The 20416-nt window shown below is 31.9% G+C and overlaps 1 protein-coding gene across 1 annotated transcript in view; it reads left to right on the top strand.

Moving 5' to 3' along the window:
* Nucleotides 1-1372: 1372 nt before the first annotated feature.
* Nucleotides 1373-20416, top strand: part of LOC118186930 (otoferlin-like) — a 963443-nt gene continuing 944399 nt past the window's right edge. Inside the window, exon 1 of the mRNA XM_085813615.1 lies at nucleotides 1373-1546. Within this exon, the coding sequence (XP_085669741.1) occupies nucleotides 1468-1546 (79 nt within the window). The 5' untranslated portion in view covers nucleotides 1373-1467. The remainder of the gene's footprint in view (nucleotides 1547-20416) is intronic.

Here is a 20416-nt window from a genome sequence, read left to right as displayed (position 1 = left end):
TTCAAGTTATGGTTTAATAAAAGTTTGTTTTTAAACTTTTTCAAGACTTTGTTGTTACTTCGAACCAGTTGTTGGAGTTGGATGTTACTTTGTGCTAGCAAAGAAAACCTAGCTGCACAAGTTTGGCATTGCCGACCCATAATTCTTTGACAGACATTTGGCAATACTAATGTCGTTATTTCAGTTCTCTTAGCTCACTTTCATTCGCCGGACTTGTTCAGTAGCACAAAAATAAATTCAGTACCAAGAAAAAGCTGGCTTTGGTATATTGTCTGCATTTGGTTCAATTTATAAATGCAAACAAATATTTTCACACATGAAACGTTTTGAGCGGGAACAGGAGCAGTTTAAATGCCGAAAATTCAGATGCTTGTCTTCGTCTTAGGAAGACTAACTCTAAGCCAAACACGACTAAACTGACATCAAATGTTTAGCATCAGGCGAGCCACTGATATCAAGAGTTCATTCGGTTATATTTATTTATAATAATTAAAATTATAATTTAAATTTGTATGTTTAAAATTTAAAACGTATTGTAATTATTTCCTTAAATTTATCTTATTATTCACGGAAAAAGATTGCTTTATAATGAAAACACCACTGGCCCAAAACATTTTTAAATATACACATTTTGGTTGACTTTAACCCGCGGCCAAAAAAAGGTTACGGACTCCTAATCTAGAATTCACTTCACAGGAGACTGTCAAACAACACCTCGATAACTTTTATGCGAATAAGCATAATAACTTTCTGAAAAAGGAATTCTCTAACGAGCACAGAGATAGCAGAAAGTTAGTTCTTATGTAATTCAATGAAAAATATCATGTTTTTGGCCTGCTTCATTTGTCTTTCTCATAAGAAAAACATCAAAACTTTCCGGATGACCCGCTACAATGCAAATGTAGAGTAAACTGACCAAACTCGTACCTTTAAGTTCACAACAAAACATGACAAAATATGTTAAACATAATTAAGAATCGAATATATGATTTCTAGTTATAAATTTAACGATTGGAAAGAACGGATCATCAAAAAGCGAAATATCAGAAAAAGGAGGTAGTCGTTCAAGAGGAATGAAAAAGTTACGCTTGGTTTAATTTTGTCTTAGAAAATTATTGAAACAACCTTTAACTAATGCAAACGTTTAATGGTTTGCTGCAGGTTTTTGGTAAAGAAAGCTCAGGTAAAGGCTTGGCGTAAATACTCAATTAATCTCTATTTGCACACGCCATTAGAATGCAAAAGGTGATCCAGAAACTCCAGCGCTTCCGTTTTCCGCGATCACGGAAAGGAAGTAGCAGGTCCTGTCCCTCCCGCTACTGCCCCTTCTACGCAGACGCACCGTCGTCAGGGCCTTCATTCGGCAGCAGGCCTTTGAGTAGATCGGAGTACGGACTTAACTGGTGGCAATGGGCAAGCGATTCGCGGCAAATTCACTCCGACAGTTGCGATGAAATCTTCGCAATCATGGCACTTGTGTTACACGTTCACTCGGCCCAGGGATTCAAAACACGCTCGGAAAGGCTGGTGAAAGCTTCCTTCAGAGGTAGGTCCTACTGGATTTTGCGTTTAAAAGCCAAATATGTCTGAAGCAACTGGTTGTAATTTTTTGCGCACAGGTGTGGGGTTCTGATTTACTGTTCAAGTCACATGTCATATTCTATGAAAGTAATGCAAATTTTGGTATTCTATACTTGAGAATTTGCATTAAAGTTACGTAACCTCAATGCTCACGATTTACCAATTTTTATTCGAAATACACTTTTTAGTTTCATTTATATCGTGAATGCAAATAGTTTATAGGATATATCCCTATGAATCATTTCAGTAATACCAATCGGCAAGACAGTTATTAGAATCAGTTATGGAACCCACTTAGGTGTTTCTTCTTCTATACAGCAGCGAAATGGTAAAGGCTGTGACTTCACATTCAACAGGTCGCTGGTTCGAATCACATTTACGGCTTATAGGAATGTATTAATTCTACTTGAAAACTATATATTTGTCTGAAATAGAATAAAAAAGAAATTTTCTCAGGGAAGATATTAGCTAAATATTTTGATTATTTTTATTAGCATACTGACAAAAATTTAAAAAATGTAACTCCAATTAAATATGTAGATTAAATACAATTAAATACAAATCTATGAGGTTTATATTACTTAGCTTTAAAATTTTGATTTTAGTGTATATTTACTTATTACCCATATAATGCTCGTCTAATTGGTAATGTATATTTAAAATCTTATGTTGATTCTCAAAATCTATTCAAATTCATTTGCATTATTTATTAATTTAAAAGCTTATTAAAAATTGACGCTTTTTCCTCTCATAACCCCTATCTGAAATTTACGCAATCATATTTATGTCACTTAGCAACTTCAGTGTTTAGTGACGGTATCCGTATAAATATTTTAGGAATTATAATGCATTTATATATTGAAGTACATTATTAGCTCAAATTACATTTTACATTATTCTATAGAGCGTGAACTTAAAAGCTGAATGTTTTTAACATTTTATTATTTAGGTAAAGCTGTATCTGCGCGAAATAAAATCGACTGTCATAAATGATATTATTTATGTTGAAAACAAAATTTTTCTTTAAACAACTGAAAGATTATTAGAAGTTATGTGCAGCAATTTACATGGTTTTGTAACAATATGAACACCTTAAAGGTATTTACTAATTATCAGCCAAAAATACTTACCTTTTATGCACTTTATTAAAATGTTATGCTATTCGTTTTCCTTAACTCTCTAAATCAGGATTCCCGACGCTGGCATAGACACATTTTAAAAGAATGTTTTACTCATCGCCCGCTATATTTTTTCCTATATTATATGGTATAGAACGTAATCATAATACAAATAATTGCACATAAAATAAATCGAAGTTAACAATTAGACGACGGATATGGGAAAAATTTAAAAAATGGTTTATTAGATAATTTAAACGTATTATCATTATTTTTTATTTGACAATTAGTAACAAGTTTTCTAAAACAAAATCACAATTTTTAATTGTACAAAAGTTAGATTTTAATGAATGTGAGTGCCTCACTCGATGTTTTGATGCAATTGGTTTTAATATTTGGCATAAAATTGCTTAACGTAATCCAAAAGTCACTTAGTTCAAAAACATTCAGGCTGTTTCATGTTTTACTGACTTGACTAAAGCTGGCTTCTACTAGCGAAGAAGAGGGAGTTTATAATGTTCTCTCAGATGACTTTAAAATTACAAAACTTATCAATGCGTTTGGAATAAGATTTGACGTTTTTCATGTATCAGTAATTAATTATCAAGTTTTTTAATAGTTTTATGTATGCTGATAAGTTGTTGGATCATATTTAACTATCGATCGTCAATCGACCCCGTGATGATTCTTGTTGACCCCCTTTAAAGTCTCATCGACCCTGTTAAATACTGTTGTAAATAAATAAATGTTTTAAAAAGATACACAAATAATAGTTTTCAATTTCTAAGTACATACATGCTGTTATTTTCTAATTAAAAATTTTCTTTTTGAAATTTTCATATTTTCGAACAACATTTACTCTCTAAAATACTCGATATTTTCTTTAAATGAAATTTTGTGTTAAGAATTTGCTTCCTATATTTATGTGTAAAAACTGTGAAATATATTTAGAAATAATTCATTTAATTTTGAATACCATTTATTATCAAAGATATTCATACCAGATTAAATTTATTCATGAAAGAAATAAAATTTATATATACTGATATGAGGTAGAACTAAGTTACTAATTTTACCTTAAATGCCTATGTTTAATTCCAGAATAAACAAAGGTAACAGGTAAAACAATCCTTTTATTTAACGTAAGTAACTACGGTACATGGTCTTATGTGCAATATGCAAATAGTACACATATACAAAGTTATGAGGTGAATCATTTTTATTTAACGAATAAATTTAGAAATTCAATATAGAGTAATTTATTGATTATGAGAGCTGACAGTTATTAAATAAATGATTGAATTGGATTGGATTATTTAATTACGACAAAGTTCTTCACCGCTCGGCCGCTGGTGGGCCCATATTAAATAAATTACTAAATTAATTATTAAAATTTATTCTTCTTTGGCATGTGTATTTTTAGGAGTAACTAAACAGTAAAATGGCTCAAAGTTCTAAAGGAAACAAGAATACTAATTAGTTTCATTTTTGCAAGAGGAATGAACTTTTCCTGGTAATGTATAACGGTGTCTATCACAAATTACTTAAACAGACTCTACTGAAATATTTCTATGCGTTTCTTTATTTTGGTTAATTTTATTATATATTTTTTTAAAAATCGTTCATATATATCAATTTTCTGCATAAATATTCCAAACCAACTGTGCATTTTTTGAAGACTGTGCCGAGAAGTCACAGTTTGGAACCTCAAACCTTGGTTATTTCAGGCACAGTTTGGTAAAGTGCCGAGAAATAAAACTATCCTTAGATGACTCATAAATAAAAGTTAAAGTTCGTACAAGTGTGAAAAATTACTAATGGGAATGAAGAAACCCAGTGCATTATAAAAGAAACATTTACTTTACTGTATTTATTGTATTTTTTTGCTTAGTATCAAAATTCGTTTAGTACCAAAAATTAATAGTTTTTATAATGGTATCCAAATTCAAATGTGGTGTATTACAAAGCGTTATTATTAAGATTTGTCTACTCTATGTCAGGCTCTTTTCAGTCGCCTTTTAAGTGAGGATAAAATGAAAAAAATATCGCATCCCCCGTACGATACTCTTATGGTGTAAATGGTTAGTACATTCAGCTACGAGTTGGAAGTTGCATGGTTTCAGTCCTAGTGAAGGCACAAGAAATTTTTGAAATTTCCTCGCTCTAAAATAAATCTGAAAGCTTTCAGATTTTACATTACGCCTAAAGGGGCGTTTTTTTAACGTTTTGTGTGTTACCTATATTGATTAGCTATCATGTTCTTCGTATTTAAAATTCAACAGCAATATCACAGAATAATGTAAAAATAGCATGCCTTTAGAATTTCCGATACACAGTCTCGCTCGCTGGAGATAAAAATGTCCCCCCCCCCGTACAGTGTTGCCATTGCTCGCTTTAAAATCGCTGAGTTTGTTAATAAAAAATCCGTTAAAGTTTTACAAAATACGAAATAGGTAATAAAACAAATTCGAAATTCAAAATTCGGCCTTTCAGGTGCCCATGTTCTTGCGGAGGATTACGTTATTCAAAATCTGATGACTTTTAGTTACCGTGGCTTTTCCACAATGGTAGAATTATACCTACATTCATGCACATTCTCCGCTATTTAATTTCTTTAAAAATAATACAGGGCGATAATATTTGGTGGCAACAGTTTGATAAGTAATTTAGCCTTTTACAGTGATTCAACGCAAAATCCCATTTCGAGACTAAATAGCCCTTTTGGGCTACTGCCTCTTTTGGCTAAAAAAAACCTTCTCTCAAGGCTGTATAAGAATTTAGGCTGTTTTGTATGCAAACATTGTTTCTCAGTTGCAAAACGCCTTCAAAACTTCAGAATCTTCACATTACATGTGAAACCGTCCTATATTCTACTTTAAATATTGCTATATTTTATTTTGAAAAAGTCAGATTTGGCATTTTGTTAATGCCAATGCATTTTTCGCCAAAGCAAAATTTTGCCTAATTCTTTCTTGGTCTAGTGGCTTTGTTGTTTTTCTTTTGGGCACAGTGTTGGAGATGTTAGCTTAAAAGTCTTGAATTAGACAGATCATTAAAAGTAAGTCTCAATCACGATACTTTTAGCAACTCAGTTTTATGCCAGTGTTGATTTAATTTGGAATTCAAGTATTGAAACACGAAGTAATAACATATACGAATAGATCTAAGAGAATTACTTTATCGAATTGCAATAGAATAGGAATTACTGAATCACGCATGGTAGTGTCATGTGCATTCAACGATATCGGTTGAAATGATAATACAAGAGGGTATAGAAAGTGACACTTTCAGAGAACGTACCCTAGTGTTCAGGTTCTAAGGGGAATAATCAATGCTCTGTGGCGCGTGTGGAATACAGTATTACTTAATGGTTTAAACATCACTTATATAAATGACGCTATCATTTTTGCTAACATAATTTCTGTCGTGCTTGAAATTCGTAGTTTTAGGAAACAAAAGCTTTCGTCAATTATAATCCCCATTAGGTTAAATGTAGAAACACCCACGCAAAATATTTCATAACGCCGACTAGTAGCAATTTCACCCCATCGAGGTAATGATTTACTGGCGCTGGAGTGTGTGAATGTAGAGCCGTGAGTTACACTTCATTATTTATATATATTCAAGACACGCGGGATAAATTTATTCACTACGAAATTTGGTCTCTTAATGGCTATATACTGGTTTTTGGCAAGATTTGAATCTGAGTTTTGATCAGGAGTGCTTATATATTGATTACTGTGAATTAGCAAAGAAACTATGAGTTATGAATTTCCAACTGAACCGTAAGTAAGCGATCAAGTTTAGCAAACTTTGAAAAATATTGCCAATTGGACCACATTTGATTAAATCTAGAGTAAAGTTCTCAAATTCCATGCGCGATCTAATGACACCTGACTTTCCAGAATTTTTTTTTAGCAAAATGTTTATCCCCCCCAAATAAAACAAGAAACAAGGCTTGAAACTAAACTAAAAAAAAAAAAAAAAAAAAAATATTAAAACATGAGAAAAGTCTAAAAGGTTTCAAATTTCAACAGGTGCCCAAAAGAGTTAAGATCTTATCTTTGTATTCTCGCTGAGCTCGCAGTCTATCAGTCTGCTCTTACTCCTGCTAGCTTTCCTTTTTTTTTTTTTTTTTTTTTTTTTTTTGTGTGTGTGTGTGTGTGTGTCTCTTTAGCTTTATTATTAAGTATTGTTCTCCCCCTCCCCCACTTGTGCCACATGTAGTTTAACAAAAAATTACAAAATATTTAAAAGCTGCAGCATATGTTTAGAATTCCCGATGCAATATAAAGTGTTAGAATACATTTATATAATTTGTTCAGTCTTTTATCAGTTCATGGTATCATATTCAGCTTTCTTAGTATGACGACTAACAAATTTTTTTTGTCTTTTTATTATTAACGTTTTATGTACTAACTTTGTTTATTAAATATCACGATCCTCTGTCTTACGCTATATAAAATTCAGTTCAATTACAAAATCATAAACTATTTAAAAACAGGGCAAAACAGCGCAGTTAGTGTGACTAGACTGTACCTGTACGACCAGTGGTGAATTTCTAGCGTCCCTCTCACTTATTATCTGTATCTATAATTACCCTCTGATCGTCATATTTGCTCATATTCGAAATTTGTTGTCCGTAAATCAATACCTTCCCAAAGTATTTAAGCAGTTCTAACCAATAAGTGCCTCATGATAATGCAGCACTGATACTAAATATATCATCTAAAAACTTTGTAGGTGAACTATATGTTTTTCTGAGCATGTGAAAAGTAATTACCGTTGCTTTTACATTAGAATCACCGTTAATAAAATAAAGGTAAATTAAAATTACATAAACATAAATTTAGGCGACGAAAAATCCATTTTTGTATTATTTACGGAGATATTATTAAAATAATATTTTCAAAATATTAAAAAATATTTAAGATATTTTCTAGTAATATATAAAGTGCTCTCAAAGCCTCTCAAAGTAATAACCGAAATATTTACAATATTTAAAAATAATATTATCAAAATATTATATTATATAAAGAATGATAATACTGAAAAAATAGATAAAACAATATTGTCAAAATATTATATCACTTAAAGATAATGTATCCGCCGAAAACATCGCAGAGAAAACAGAACTGAAAGAAAATAATTTTGGAATTTTTATATAGGTAACCTCATGCAGTTTCTCCTAAACCCTATTCTAGTCAGTTTTACATTATATTTTTCATGAAAATCTACCAATACAACTTCATAAAAGAGATTAATTAAGTAATGACTGTTAAAAGTTGCTACATAAGGTTAAAATTCCGTTAAATGTTATGCGTAGCTTTAATTTTCTATTCATTTTTAGTTTTTGAATGCTTCAGTTTCCTTCTTGCATTTTTAGCAAAACATTTTTATTTAATTCAAAAGTACAAAATAAAAAGGTCGTTTTGTCTTATCTTCATAAATCGTTGTCAGAATATACATTGAGAACTTTTAATACATGTGTGCGATGTTATCGTCATGCGATGATTTGTAGGTGCTTTATTGTTTTCCCCGATATTATCTACGGAGATGTTTTTTAAATTGCTTTATTTTGAACGGCGATGTTTCCTCCTTGCTCCCTTTTTTCCTACGATGTTTTGTACGACGATGCTTTTGCCTTGCGTTGTTTTCCTCTGCGATGTTTTTGCCGCAATCTCTTCACCTGGAATCAAAAATAATATTTAAAAAAATAGTATCGCTATGTATTTTTGCCTTGCGTTGTTTTTCTCCGCGGTAATTTTGCCGCGATGTTTTCGCCTGGAAACAAAACTAATATATATATATATAAAAAAAAAAAAAAAAAAAAAAAAAAAAAAAGAAAATAATAATATCACAATATATTGATAGGAAATAATATTTATTTGAATACTATTTTTATTTGCTGAGATTCATCATTTCTCATGCTATTTTGAACTTTGAAAAAAATTATTTTAAAAGCAACCTGTGTTTATTTTGCTGTTTAGTTATACATGTAGGCAATACTAATTTTATGTTAATTCATTTAATTAAAGTTGTGAATATTTATTAGATATGTGTTAGAATATTCTTCAAAGACACATAAAGTATTCATAAAATATTACGGTTTTTATAAATCAATACTTTCTAGAAATTAATGAATATTGAGGAACCTGGGTTCGTAGAAAGAGATTTCAGTGAATTCTAAAATATAATCTAATTTCTTAACTGGATCGTGCTTTTAAAGGGAGCTTTAAACCTGTTGCATAAAGGTAAAAGTATTCCGATAATGCATTTATCGGGGGGGGGGGATACTTAAAAATAAAGTTATGTTTGAATCCTCAATAAAGAACGAATGTGAATTTTAAGCGGAATTATGCAAGGAGACAATCTAATTATCGCCTATAAAGAATATCTGAGACAAAAAGAAACAAATTTTATTTGTTGTTAGATTCCGTTGAGATGCTTGTCTCGAAAGAAACAAACATGTATTAATAGCGAGTCTCAGATTATAGATACTTCATTACGTCTTTTAATTTCAAAATTATTTGCAAAATATTACTCTAATATATGACTTATGTTAAGAGTTCTTCCTTATTAATTCGAAAGTTTTACTTCTTCACAATTTCAGTAAATAAAATTCAATTTAAACTGCAGAACTTATGAGGTTTCACTTGATCTGCTGAAGTTAATCTAATAACCCCATTACTTCCCTAAAACCTGCTGTTTCTGCTGCTCCTTAGGCCTCAAATCATTGCGTCGAATCACTTTAAATGGGCGAATCACTTTTCAAATTGTTGCCGCCAAGCATTATCTTGCTGTATCGTATTTACAGAAACTAAATAATGAAGAGTCTACATGAATGTATGTATGTCTCTCACACTGTGAAAAAACAACGGTACCTAGAATCATCAAATTTTGAATAACTTAGTCTTCCACCGAAACATGAGCACCTGGAAGCTCGAATTTTGAACTTCGAATTATTTTTATTATCTATTTCATGTTTTGTAAAACTTTAAACGAATTTTTGACTAAAAAGTTCAACAATTTCAAAGCGAGCAGTGGCAACACTGTAGGGAATAAAATCTTTTTACCTCCAGCTCGCGAGACAGTCGGAAATTCTAAAGATATGCTGATTTTAAATATATTTTTAGCATAATGTGGCGATAGCCCAAATGCTATCTAGACGTGTATGTATCTGTAAATTAAGAAAACGTTGGTTTGGGCGTAATATAAAAGATTTCAGATTTTATTATTTTTTATTTGTTTTCATATTTTTAAATTATTTATTTGACAGTATTTATAGATGTTATTGCATGAGCATCGTTAGAAGATATGCATAGTAAACCTAGTGATATTTTACAAACAAATTTATGGTACGACCGTCGTTTAGAACATAACACTCTTTAATGGTAGAAAGTATCTGTACATAGTTTCCCTTTTTCTGTTGTAAGGTTATTTCTCCCGCTTTCCTAGCGTGCCTTCGTGGAGTAGTGGTTCTGCATGCTGGGCCGGTATTCCAGAGGTTCGTGGTTCGATTCCCGGTGAAAGCGGTTGCTAATTTTTCATCTCTCCTGCTTTGGAAAAATTACCTAATGCCTCTACAGTGGCGCCCGAACTAAAAGGGTTGTGTATGATGACTCTCCACAGCCAGGATTTGGCGATTGGGTTCCCTAAAAAAAACCCCAGTCGCCATTTAAAGGGGGGAGTACATAAGGTATTTCTCCCGCCTTCCTAGCGTGTCATCGTGGTGTACTGGTTCTGCATGCTAGGCTGGTATTCCAGAGGTCCGTGGTTCGATTCCCGGAGAAAGCGGTTGATAATTTTCATCTCTCCTGCTTCCAAAAAATACCTAATGTCTCTACACTGTATTAATAAAAACTATATTAAATACAAACGTTTAATCTTTCGATAATGATGGAATATTTTTGTGAAATACCTAGATGAGTAAAATGTCAAATCTTCAGTTTCATTCATATAATGTTAAGAATTTTCTAAATCGCAGTTAGGCTTAATCAGCAAAACATTCGTCTGGGGGATTAATCTGATTTCACGAATTAATGAAGAAATATTTTCTTCCCTTAAAACTATTTACTGACTATTTAAAAGCTCATGCATTTAAATGCAGACCCTGCGGAATAAGATTTACTTATATTTTCCATAAAGAAGGGAAGTAAACTCAATCAAAATATTTTATTCAAAAACGAGTAACGTTCATTAAGTTATCTGGATTTTATCGATTCGTTATTCACTGCACTTAGTATTGATGTAGACAACTGCTGATTTAATATGCACGAATGATTTTTTTAATTCAATTTTTTAAAGCCATTGATTTTTTTTTTTTTTTTTGAATAAATGGGTATTAGCTTTTAGTGATGGCTACACTGAATGGGAATTAGCAAGCACTTTTATTCAAGTGCCTGTTTTATTTTTAGAACTATTGATGGGATGTTTAAATTTTCCTCCGGTAATTATCTTAAAATATATTCATCTGATATTGGAACAGTTTATGCGAGCATTAAAAGTCATTTATGATTTCCCTGAGTAAGTTAGAAGAAAACCTTTCACGAAAACGTGCTCTCTTTTAGTATTTTATTTTGATTCTAGGTTATATAATGGTAAGTTTAAAGCATAAATAAGTGCAATATATTAGAAAATTTTATTATTTTGCTATTATCGAAAGCTGGTGGTATGAAATCATTCAACGTTTTAAACGTTTTCTTTTAATATACGAAGTAAATAAAACGGTTTTTATTTAAAATGCCAATAAAATAAATCTGCGAATAAATTATTCGCTAAATATTAATCACATTTCAGAATTCGAATGGATTGTTTTAAATTACAGAAAGGCATGTCAAAACTATTCTACGTAATGGTGCCTTTCTGGAGGATTTTTTAAGGAAAACTGCCTCGCGTGCATATTACATATGGAGAAAACCAAAAAGATTTCTATTTAGCTAAACTGTTCGTTGGATTTAAACCCGGGTGAAACTATTAGTGTTCAGGGATTTTTACTCCTCAAAAGAATCGTTAAATGACTAATAAAGTGTAATGTTAAATCTCAATCAAACTTGGTTAATCTAAATAGTAAATTTGTAGGGCTTTATTTGTGAAGAAGCTTCAATTAATGTTCTTCAGAACCTACACTGACAAGCGAGCTATAGTTCAAGTATGAATGAAAATGGTAAAGTTCTGCGAAATTTAAAAATGCCTTTTTTGTTAACTTTTAAAATTTAATCGAAAGTAACATTTGTGCTTACAAAACAAAACTCCGTCACTTGTGGATATTTAAAATAACATAAGTTGAAATTCAAGTAACGTAGTTGGAGACTGAGTGAAATGATCTACTTAAACTGGCTCAGCTAATTAACGGCGTGCCTTTAAAGTCGGCTAGGAAAGTGGCTAAAGCCAGAATAAACTCTGGCAGAGCTAGCAATAAGACGTAATTGCAAGCGAGGCTTCCTAAAGATAGAAATCTTTGCATTTGTGACTAACCTGGCACCATTGACCACTATATGTTTGAAGGCCCAATTATTAAGGATCTTCACGTTCAACGCTATACACAAAACAGTGCTCAGATTTGGTTTCCTAAATTACTTTAAAGTAACATTCTTCGTTATAAACTAGATAATCTCATAAAATATCTCTCGACAAATTGTGATTATCTCAAAGGCACTTAATCATCATGCTCGATAACTACAAGACATACTGAGTGTATAGAACTGTTGCAAACTTTTCCGTATGTCTGAACTAATGATACCTATACTAATATAAAAATATGTTGATGTAAAAAACGTTCTGGAATTTTTGCATGTATCTGTGATATTTCGGCATCAAAGTTCAGGCAATTTGTTGATGCGTCTAAAGAAGTTGTTGGTGCTGTTCAAAAACAAGAATATCCTGATGGTAGTTTACATCCACTTGCTTTTCATTCTAGAAAATTAAGGTCTTATGAACAAAATTACGCAATTACTGAGCTGGAATGTTTATCTATTATTGATGCAATTGATAAATTTTATTTTTATTTACATGGTAATCATTTTACTGTACATACTGATCATGCTGCTTTAATCTGGCTTAAAAATATAAAACATCCTACCTGCTAAATAAATAAATGTGATATTTCGGCATCAAAGTTCAGGCATGTTTTTTGCAGAGTGGTAAGTCTAATCCAAATGAAGAGGCAAGTTGATTTAGTTTTTAATGGTACATCTTTATTCCATAGCTTTTATTCAATTATCACTGTAGATCATTTATTCGTTACTAAATAAGAGTATTTAACCTTTAAAGTGTCATAACTTATATATGTGCTCGATAAGCAAAGAGAGCAAGCGCAGTAGAGTAGACCCTAAAGGCACAGAGAGAGGAAAGCTTCTGACGCAAAATGGCGCGCATTCGTTATTTATAGTAGCGGTTACGTAATAGACTAGCAAATTCTAGAAGGTACTGATCTAGGGGGAACATCCTGAATTGCAGAAAGTTAATTAAAGGTTGCGTGTTCGCGAAAAGCAAAGCCATCGTATTTTTTATATTTTACATCTATATAATATGCTTATGTAAATTTTCCAAATTGTAATTTGTTCATGTAAAATTTCTAAATTGTAAAAGTTGAACTTTTGAAACAAATAGCAGCTTGGGGTCGGTCCCTCTTGGGATAGCCGGTAGTAGCCACATCATGGAAAATCAACCGATGTGCGTAAATGGTTGTCTATGTTATGGTTCCCTGCCTTGCCGAAAGATCTACTCTAAAAAATAAATGACTCTAAAAAATTAAACCCTTTGCTTACTCACACAACTTATCAGGACTTGTTTCCTTTTAATTTGTTTTGGAACTTGACGTGTCCTGACTGGACAGGGAGTTTGACTACAAACTATATCTTAAGTATTATTGAAGAGATAACAAGATGAGGAGGGTTTAGTTACCCTTCATTTTCTACAATAATAAAGGCGTTCCCACACTTCGGGATACAAAGACCAACCACTTGTGGTCTGAACGTAAAAATATAAAAACTACTAACTAACTAAAACTGAGAGCTAACTTTGAATTAGTTTAACACAATGGCCTAACGCTAAGACTGGCCTTTTAAATGATTACGTGTGTAGTACGAAAACTGCCGAAACTACAACACGTTTTAAATAACGAGAGGATTAAACCTCTGGCCTTAAAGGCAGACAGCGGCTGTTAAACTCGTGCGGAATGCAGTGGCAAGGCGGCTCACTTTCTCTCTATCTAACTCTTAACAAAAAGCCACAATTTAAGTTGAAATTCGGAGAGGATAGCAAAGTTTTAAAATAAAATAAACGTTAGTAAAACTTAAGATTCTTACAAACTGATTAGCATTCTGGTAAAGACTACGGAGAAAAGTTATAGTAAAGTTTCAAATAATATTAATTAATTAATTAAAATAAATATTAATATAAATAATTCATATCTCAGTCTAATAGATAAATTCTAGTTCTTCTTCAACTTGGAATCCAGTAACACAAAATGATAACAAAATTTGTACTTTGACTTTAAGTGAGAAAACTGAAATCTTTAACAGAAATATAGCATTCTCTTTTTGTGGGTTGAGAATCCATTTGTGTTTCAATTATTTGAAAAACAAGTATTTGAACTCTTCCTGGTCGTACTTAAAAACCTGGCTGCTATGTTAAACAGGGCATCTTAATGTAAGTAAAAGCAAAACAAAAAACTCAAAACAATCAACACAGCATTGTGGAAGGTAGCATCTGAGAGCAACAGCATTCTTAGCAGAAGTTATTGATATTCTCTTACTTAACTTAGAATCTTGCATGCTTAAAAATTCACTTGATTTATATTTCTAGTTGGAGCTTTCGGATAGTACAATACCAGGCAAAATTTTACTGTATTTTTATTTCGCTGTTCCTTTCTCCAAGTACACAGCGATCTGTTTTCACTTTAAAAAAACATCAGTGAATTGCAGAGATTCAACATCGAGCAAAACTGGGCAACAGCATAGTTTTTAATGATCAATGAAAGGCATCTCCTCTCTGCTTACTTTAGAAAGGTTTCGGCAAAAGTTTGCAGCTCTGCAGAAATTTGACCTTTGTTTCTGCTAATGCTGGGAAAATTTTACAAGCCCACGTTTTAAGATTCAGGGGTAAAAACCATGATTTGGTTACATAAAACGTTGAAAGAAACTTGGAATAGTGCAAAAAAGAACGCATACGAAAATGGCGACGTTGCTTGACTGAAGGATTGTTTATCAGCATGGTTGCCTGAAGAGTGGTTATGCGCATGGTGGCATGAGTTTGGCACATTTTGAAAATCTGGTGACTTCTGCTAAGGTTGTTACGATAACACGTAAGAACCAAGCATTTTTCGCTTTTTAATTCTAAAAAGAATTTAAAATAGAGTATGGCTCGACAAAGATGGTTTTTCTTCATGTATAAGAAATGTGTTTCTTGATTAATAATTTCTATAAACAATGAAAGAAATGAAATGACACACTTTTAAAAAACGTTTTGTTAGCAATACTTTGAAAAATAAGAATATTATTATAAGATCTAAAAATAATGTATTTAATTTAACGGTGGCTAATAGGTAGTACATCTATCTTTCAGTAGAAAATTGTTCGGCAAGTGTTCTCGTATAACGGAAAACATCCCTTAGTTTTGTCTAGCAATAATTTGTTGCCACAATTGATTTATTATCGTTTTCGAACGCGTAACAATTTATAATTAAATGCTAATAATTTTATATAGATGGGAGACTGGCGCAAACTAAACTTGACTTGGATGCTGAAACTCTTTGGCTTTCTCTAAATGTTGCCATCGTCAGTTCGAATTCTGTTAAATGGAACCAATTTTATAGTTTCTTCATTTTCATATTTTTCACCTCTAACGCAGTTTAATACAACAAATAATCGCTTTTCGTATATTAAGTAAAGCTGAAAATTTTCATTTTAAGAGATATTACGAAAATTTTTCTTAGCAATTGTTAAGTTAATAAGCTGCATATTCCTGGATTTTCATTAAATGTTCATATCATTGGTCAAGTAGATAAGAATTGCAGCTTACCTGGTTCGTTTTGTGAGGATTGAGTTGCCTGCATGTAGCTTTAGGTCTTTTGCAATGTGTGACATGAATACGAGATAGCTTCCTGAGAATATCCTCTACGCAAGCATTCCTCTGAAATTATGTAGCTTCACGAGCATAATACTCGATTAATCAATAAACTGGCCTTTAATATTCGTACACCTTTTATCAATGAAATTTTTTATGAGGCTTATATGAGCTTGAAAAGAACTTTTTGAAAAAAAAAAAAAAAGAAAAAAAAGAAACATGCCAAATAATTCGAATTTAAACACATTTCAGGAACAAAATCACACCATTATTAAAAGCTGCATAGAGTCATATGTTTATATTTACGAAAAATGTATTAGAGGTTTCAGGTACTTATATTTATGCCCGCAATATTATTTCTTTAAAAACTAGCCGCTCGCTGCAGCCTAAAATATTCATCATAAATAGAAAAATTACATAATGATTTTGCCGAGTCTAGCTAAAGTAATTCATAAAAATGTTGAATATATCTAATTAGATATTTCACGCCTTTAATGTATATTTATTTAACGATAAGCATGTTTATTTAATTTAATGCATGTTTATTTAACGAAAGATTAAAGAAGAAAAGTCATGAATGTAGTTAAGCCTTGTTAAAGTCTAATTTAAAATCTAGTTAAATCGCATTAAAACTAGAAAAAAATATTCTTAAAACTATGGTTATTGCTTTTAAATCGCTTAGTCTATTGCTGAATAACTTGCAAATTAAACTTAAAAGCTGCTTAGAATTTACTAAATGGCAACGCACTGACACGTGAAAGGAAAAGAATTTATTTCCGGCTGTGGCGACACATTGCTTTCAAAGAGCCGAGTTTGTTATTTAAATTGAAAGATAAATATCTTACATTTTTTTCCGCAACAGTCTTGCACTCTTTCATTGAACCGAATATGTTAAATTGAAAGATAAATGTCTTACGTTTTGCCGAATGGCAACAGTCTTGAACGGCACAGGTGGAAAAGGTTTTATTTCGAATAAGTAGCCACTTCTGGAGTTCAAACTGCTGAGTGTGCTAATCAAAACGTTCATACAAAATATAAAATAAATGAAAAATAAATTCGAAATCCAAAATTCAGGCCTTGAGGTGCCAATGTTCGGATGGAGGACTATGTGTATTCAAAATTCTGTAGCTCTAGCTGCGTCGTTTTTCTGCAATGCGAGGAACAAACATAGATACACAGAGTTTCTTCATTATTTAATTTTTTTAGCAATACATTTGGTGGCAACAAGTTGAAAAATGATTCGGACACAAAAGTGAGATTGAAGTCTAATAGCACTTGTGTTCAGCTGCACATTTTTACACAAAAGGAGAAGCAAAAGACTGATAATACGCTCTGATATTAAGATTCATAATACGTCCTTTATGCATTCATTATATCTGTTGCAATAAATTATCGACAGTTGTGTCGCTAACCGTACTCAGTTAGTTGGCTTCGGGGAACTTGTTATGGCGAAGATCTATAATTAAAATTAAAGGCAGACAACAGAAAGCATTAATGTCCTTGGCGTGGTGTTTTCTAAGCGAGTTCAGTCTATAAGTTATCATCATTACGATAAGCATAAGTTAATTTCAGTACATTAGTTCGAACCGAGAAATAATATCAATTCTAGAAAACAGTATATATAGTACTGTGAAATCTCCAAATTTTTGCGAAAATTTGACGTAACAAAGTCTTCGCTAAATTCAGCTGTATTATTCATAACAGAATTTTTTCAATAACTTTTGGTATGCTTCTAAGTTGAAAGTTAAAGATTAGAATTTTTTACTCTCTTGTTCGAAGTAATTGAAAATTTGTAATCGCGAAAAATTTTGGATGTCACATTTAGTTTAGCAGAAATATCTATTTTGACCGTTTCCGAATCCATTTGGACATCTGTACGTATGGCAGAATAAACGACTCTTCCTCCCCAAACAGATTTTAAAAAGGATTTTTTCCGTGACCTCTATATATACGTATATATACATCTTGCATAACACAAAAACGATTAGCCGTAGACGTTGAAATTTTGTATGTGGAATTGTTATAAGACTTAGCTATGCACCTTTCTTTTTTTATTGCAATCGACTGTATCAAATGTATATACCTATACAACCTCCTTATCTAGCTTAAAAGTTCTTATTCGGTCTTTTTTTGGCAATCGTTGGTCGTAAACATATATTTCCAATTACAGAAGTGTTTTAAATGACGAAAATATTCATGTTTTGGTAATTTTGAACTAAAAAAAAAAGTAACTATAAAAATCTGAAAGGTTTCAGATTTTAAATTACATCCACAGGGGCGTTTATTTAACGTTTTGTGTGTTACCTTTATTTATTAAATATCATGTTCTCTGGACGTAAACTATGAAATTCAGTTCAATAGCAATGTCGCAAAATAATTTTGAAATGAGCCTATCTTTAGAATTTCCGATACACAGTTCCGCGCACTGGAGATAAAAAGGTTCCCCCCTCCTCCGTAGAGTGCTGCGATTGCTCGCTTTTAAATCCTTGAGTTTGTTAATCAAAAATTCGTTAAAGTTTTACAAAATATGAAATCGATCATAAAATAAATTCCAAATTCCAAATTTGGTCTTCCACATGCCCATATTCGTAGGAGGATTACGTCATTCAAAATTCGATGGCTCTATGTACCGTGGTTTTGTCACAATGCGAGAAATAGACACACATTTATGCAAATTTTTCATTATTTAATTTCTTCAAATATAATGCAGGACTCTTAACATTTGGTGGCAACAGTTTGAAAAGGGAAACGGACATTAAACAGTAGTCCTTCAGGGACAAAGCCCCTTTGGACTAATAAATTTTTGACAAATAACTACATTTAACTTTTATGAAAAAATAAAATTATAGGAAGTTTAATACCCCTACGACAAAAAATTGAGTTGGATGTTTAATTTCAAAATCTGAAATTTTTGCTGTATTTTCAGCTTGCGTTGAGGTATCTTTTAATTAAGTTTTAAGAGTTCGAAAAGATAAGTTTAAAGGAAGTGCAGGAAAAATTTGCTTAATTCAATAGGACAAGGGAGTCATACAAACACTGGAAACAGTCATTTCTCTGCGTACCTGAAAAGATGATTTAATTTGCAAAAGTCTTTGCAAAGTTTGTAGTGCTGAAGGCAATACATTATATTTCGTCGAAGACTGCTTATTATTGCCACATATTAGGATAAACATGGTAACATAAAGCAATTCTATTGCCGCAGGAAAGTATTTGGATTGGCAAAGACTTTGATGAACTTTGTAAATCGCAATAAAACAATATCGGGAATTTTGATTTGATGATTTTAACTGTATTTTTGTTTTAATCTGTGTTTAGTCTGCTGCGTTAACCATGAAGCCGATTATTATCGGACAGTATGGTTGCAGCACAGTCGTATATTACGTAACATAACGAGGAAGTCATGAAGTATCCACATCAGATTTTCCATAATGAATTTCTAAATTTTCGTATCCATTTTAACGCTTTTCTAATTGTTTACTTGAGTTGTTCACGATTGTCTTTGCTCTGTTACGTACTCTTTGCGATGTCTTACTCATTGTAATTAAGCAGCACTCATAAGGGCAATAGAAACCGATTGTCAAATGATAGCAGTGTCAAAATGAAGGAAGTATCAAATGTTTCTTATTAAAGGTCCTTGAGTATGTTGAACCAGAATGACCCCATGTATGAACCAGAATGTGCCAGTTGAGCAAATGTATATTGTGCATATCGAGCCAGTTGAGCCTTCAGATACAGAATGCTGAGCCCTCATTAATTATCACTCTCAAATCAAATGGCTTTTTTTTTTAGTATTCTTAAAAGAATGCATTCTGGCTCTAGAAACTTGGTTATAAGGATGAACACAGACTCTTATAATCGAATAAAAATTAAGACGAAAGTGATACTGTGAATAAACGAGCAACTAAATAATAAGATTACTGCAGAGTTGTTACCACAGAAAACCGCTTAAAGCCAAGCGTATTTAATTGCATTCGTTGTAGAACATAGCTTCCGAAATTATTAATTTGATTACCTAATAAATAATTAGTTATCTTTTTGCTCGTTAGTAAAAGCGAAGCTTCGTAATTTAAGATGCCTGTAACCTGAATATGGCTTGCATACAAAAATCTTTCAATATTCAGACATTCATATCATAGCAAAAATATACAGAGTAATTCAGTTACCGCCATACTTATTTTTTTGTTAAAAGTTTCATGTTCAACTTTTTCCGTCCTTTTTGAAATACTCATTGCTTTGGGGAAAAGCCGTGGAAATGAAAGATTATCCAATTATGCAAATCTCATGATAATATATGTAGGAAATCGCGAGCAATAAATATTTTTTAAATGTTTCTTAAGAAAGGAAGCTATTGAGTGCTTCTCGATTCTGCTATTTTGCCTTTAGGCAATTCAGCTTGAAAAGGAAGTTTAGGAATTTATCCCACCTACGGCTGTGCGATCTGTAATCAAAGAAAGAGTAAAAACGTTATATCATGTTCTTTGCCTTTAAATCACATAAAATTCAATTTAACAGCTATATCACAAAATGTTTATAAACAACATTATCTTTAGAATTTCCGATAAACAGTCTCTCGCGCTGGGGATAAAACTGTTTCCCTGCTCGCTTTGAAATCGCTGAGTTTGTTAATCAAAATTTCGTTAAAGGTTTGC

The sequence above is a fragment of the Stegodyphus dumicola genome, chromosome 3, assembly GCF_044657685.1.
Source record: "Stegodyphus dumicola isolate Sdum_Otavi_A_Nest chromosome 3, ASM4465768v1".
Lineage (NCBI taxonomy): Eukaryota > Metazoa > Arthropoda > Arachnida > Araneae > Eresidae > Stegodyphus > Stegodyphus dumicola.
Note: the sequence above shows the minus strand (reverse complement) of the source record. Positions and strands in the feature narration are given on the sequence as shown.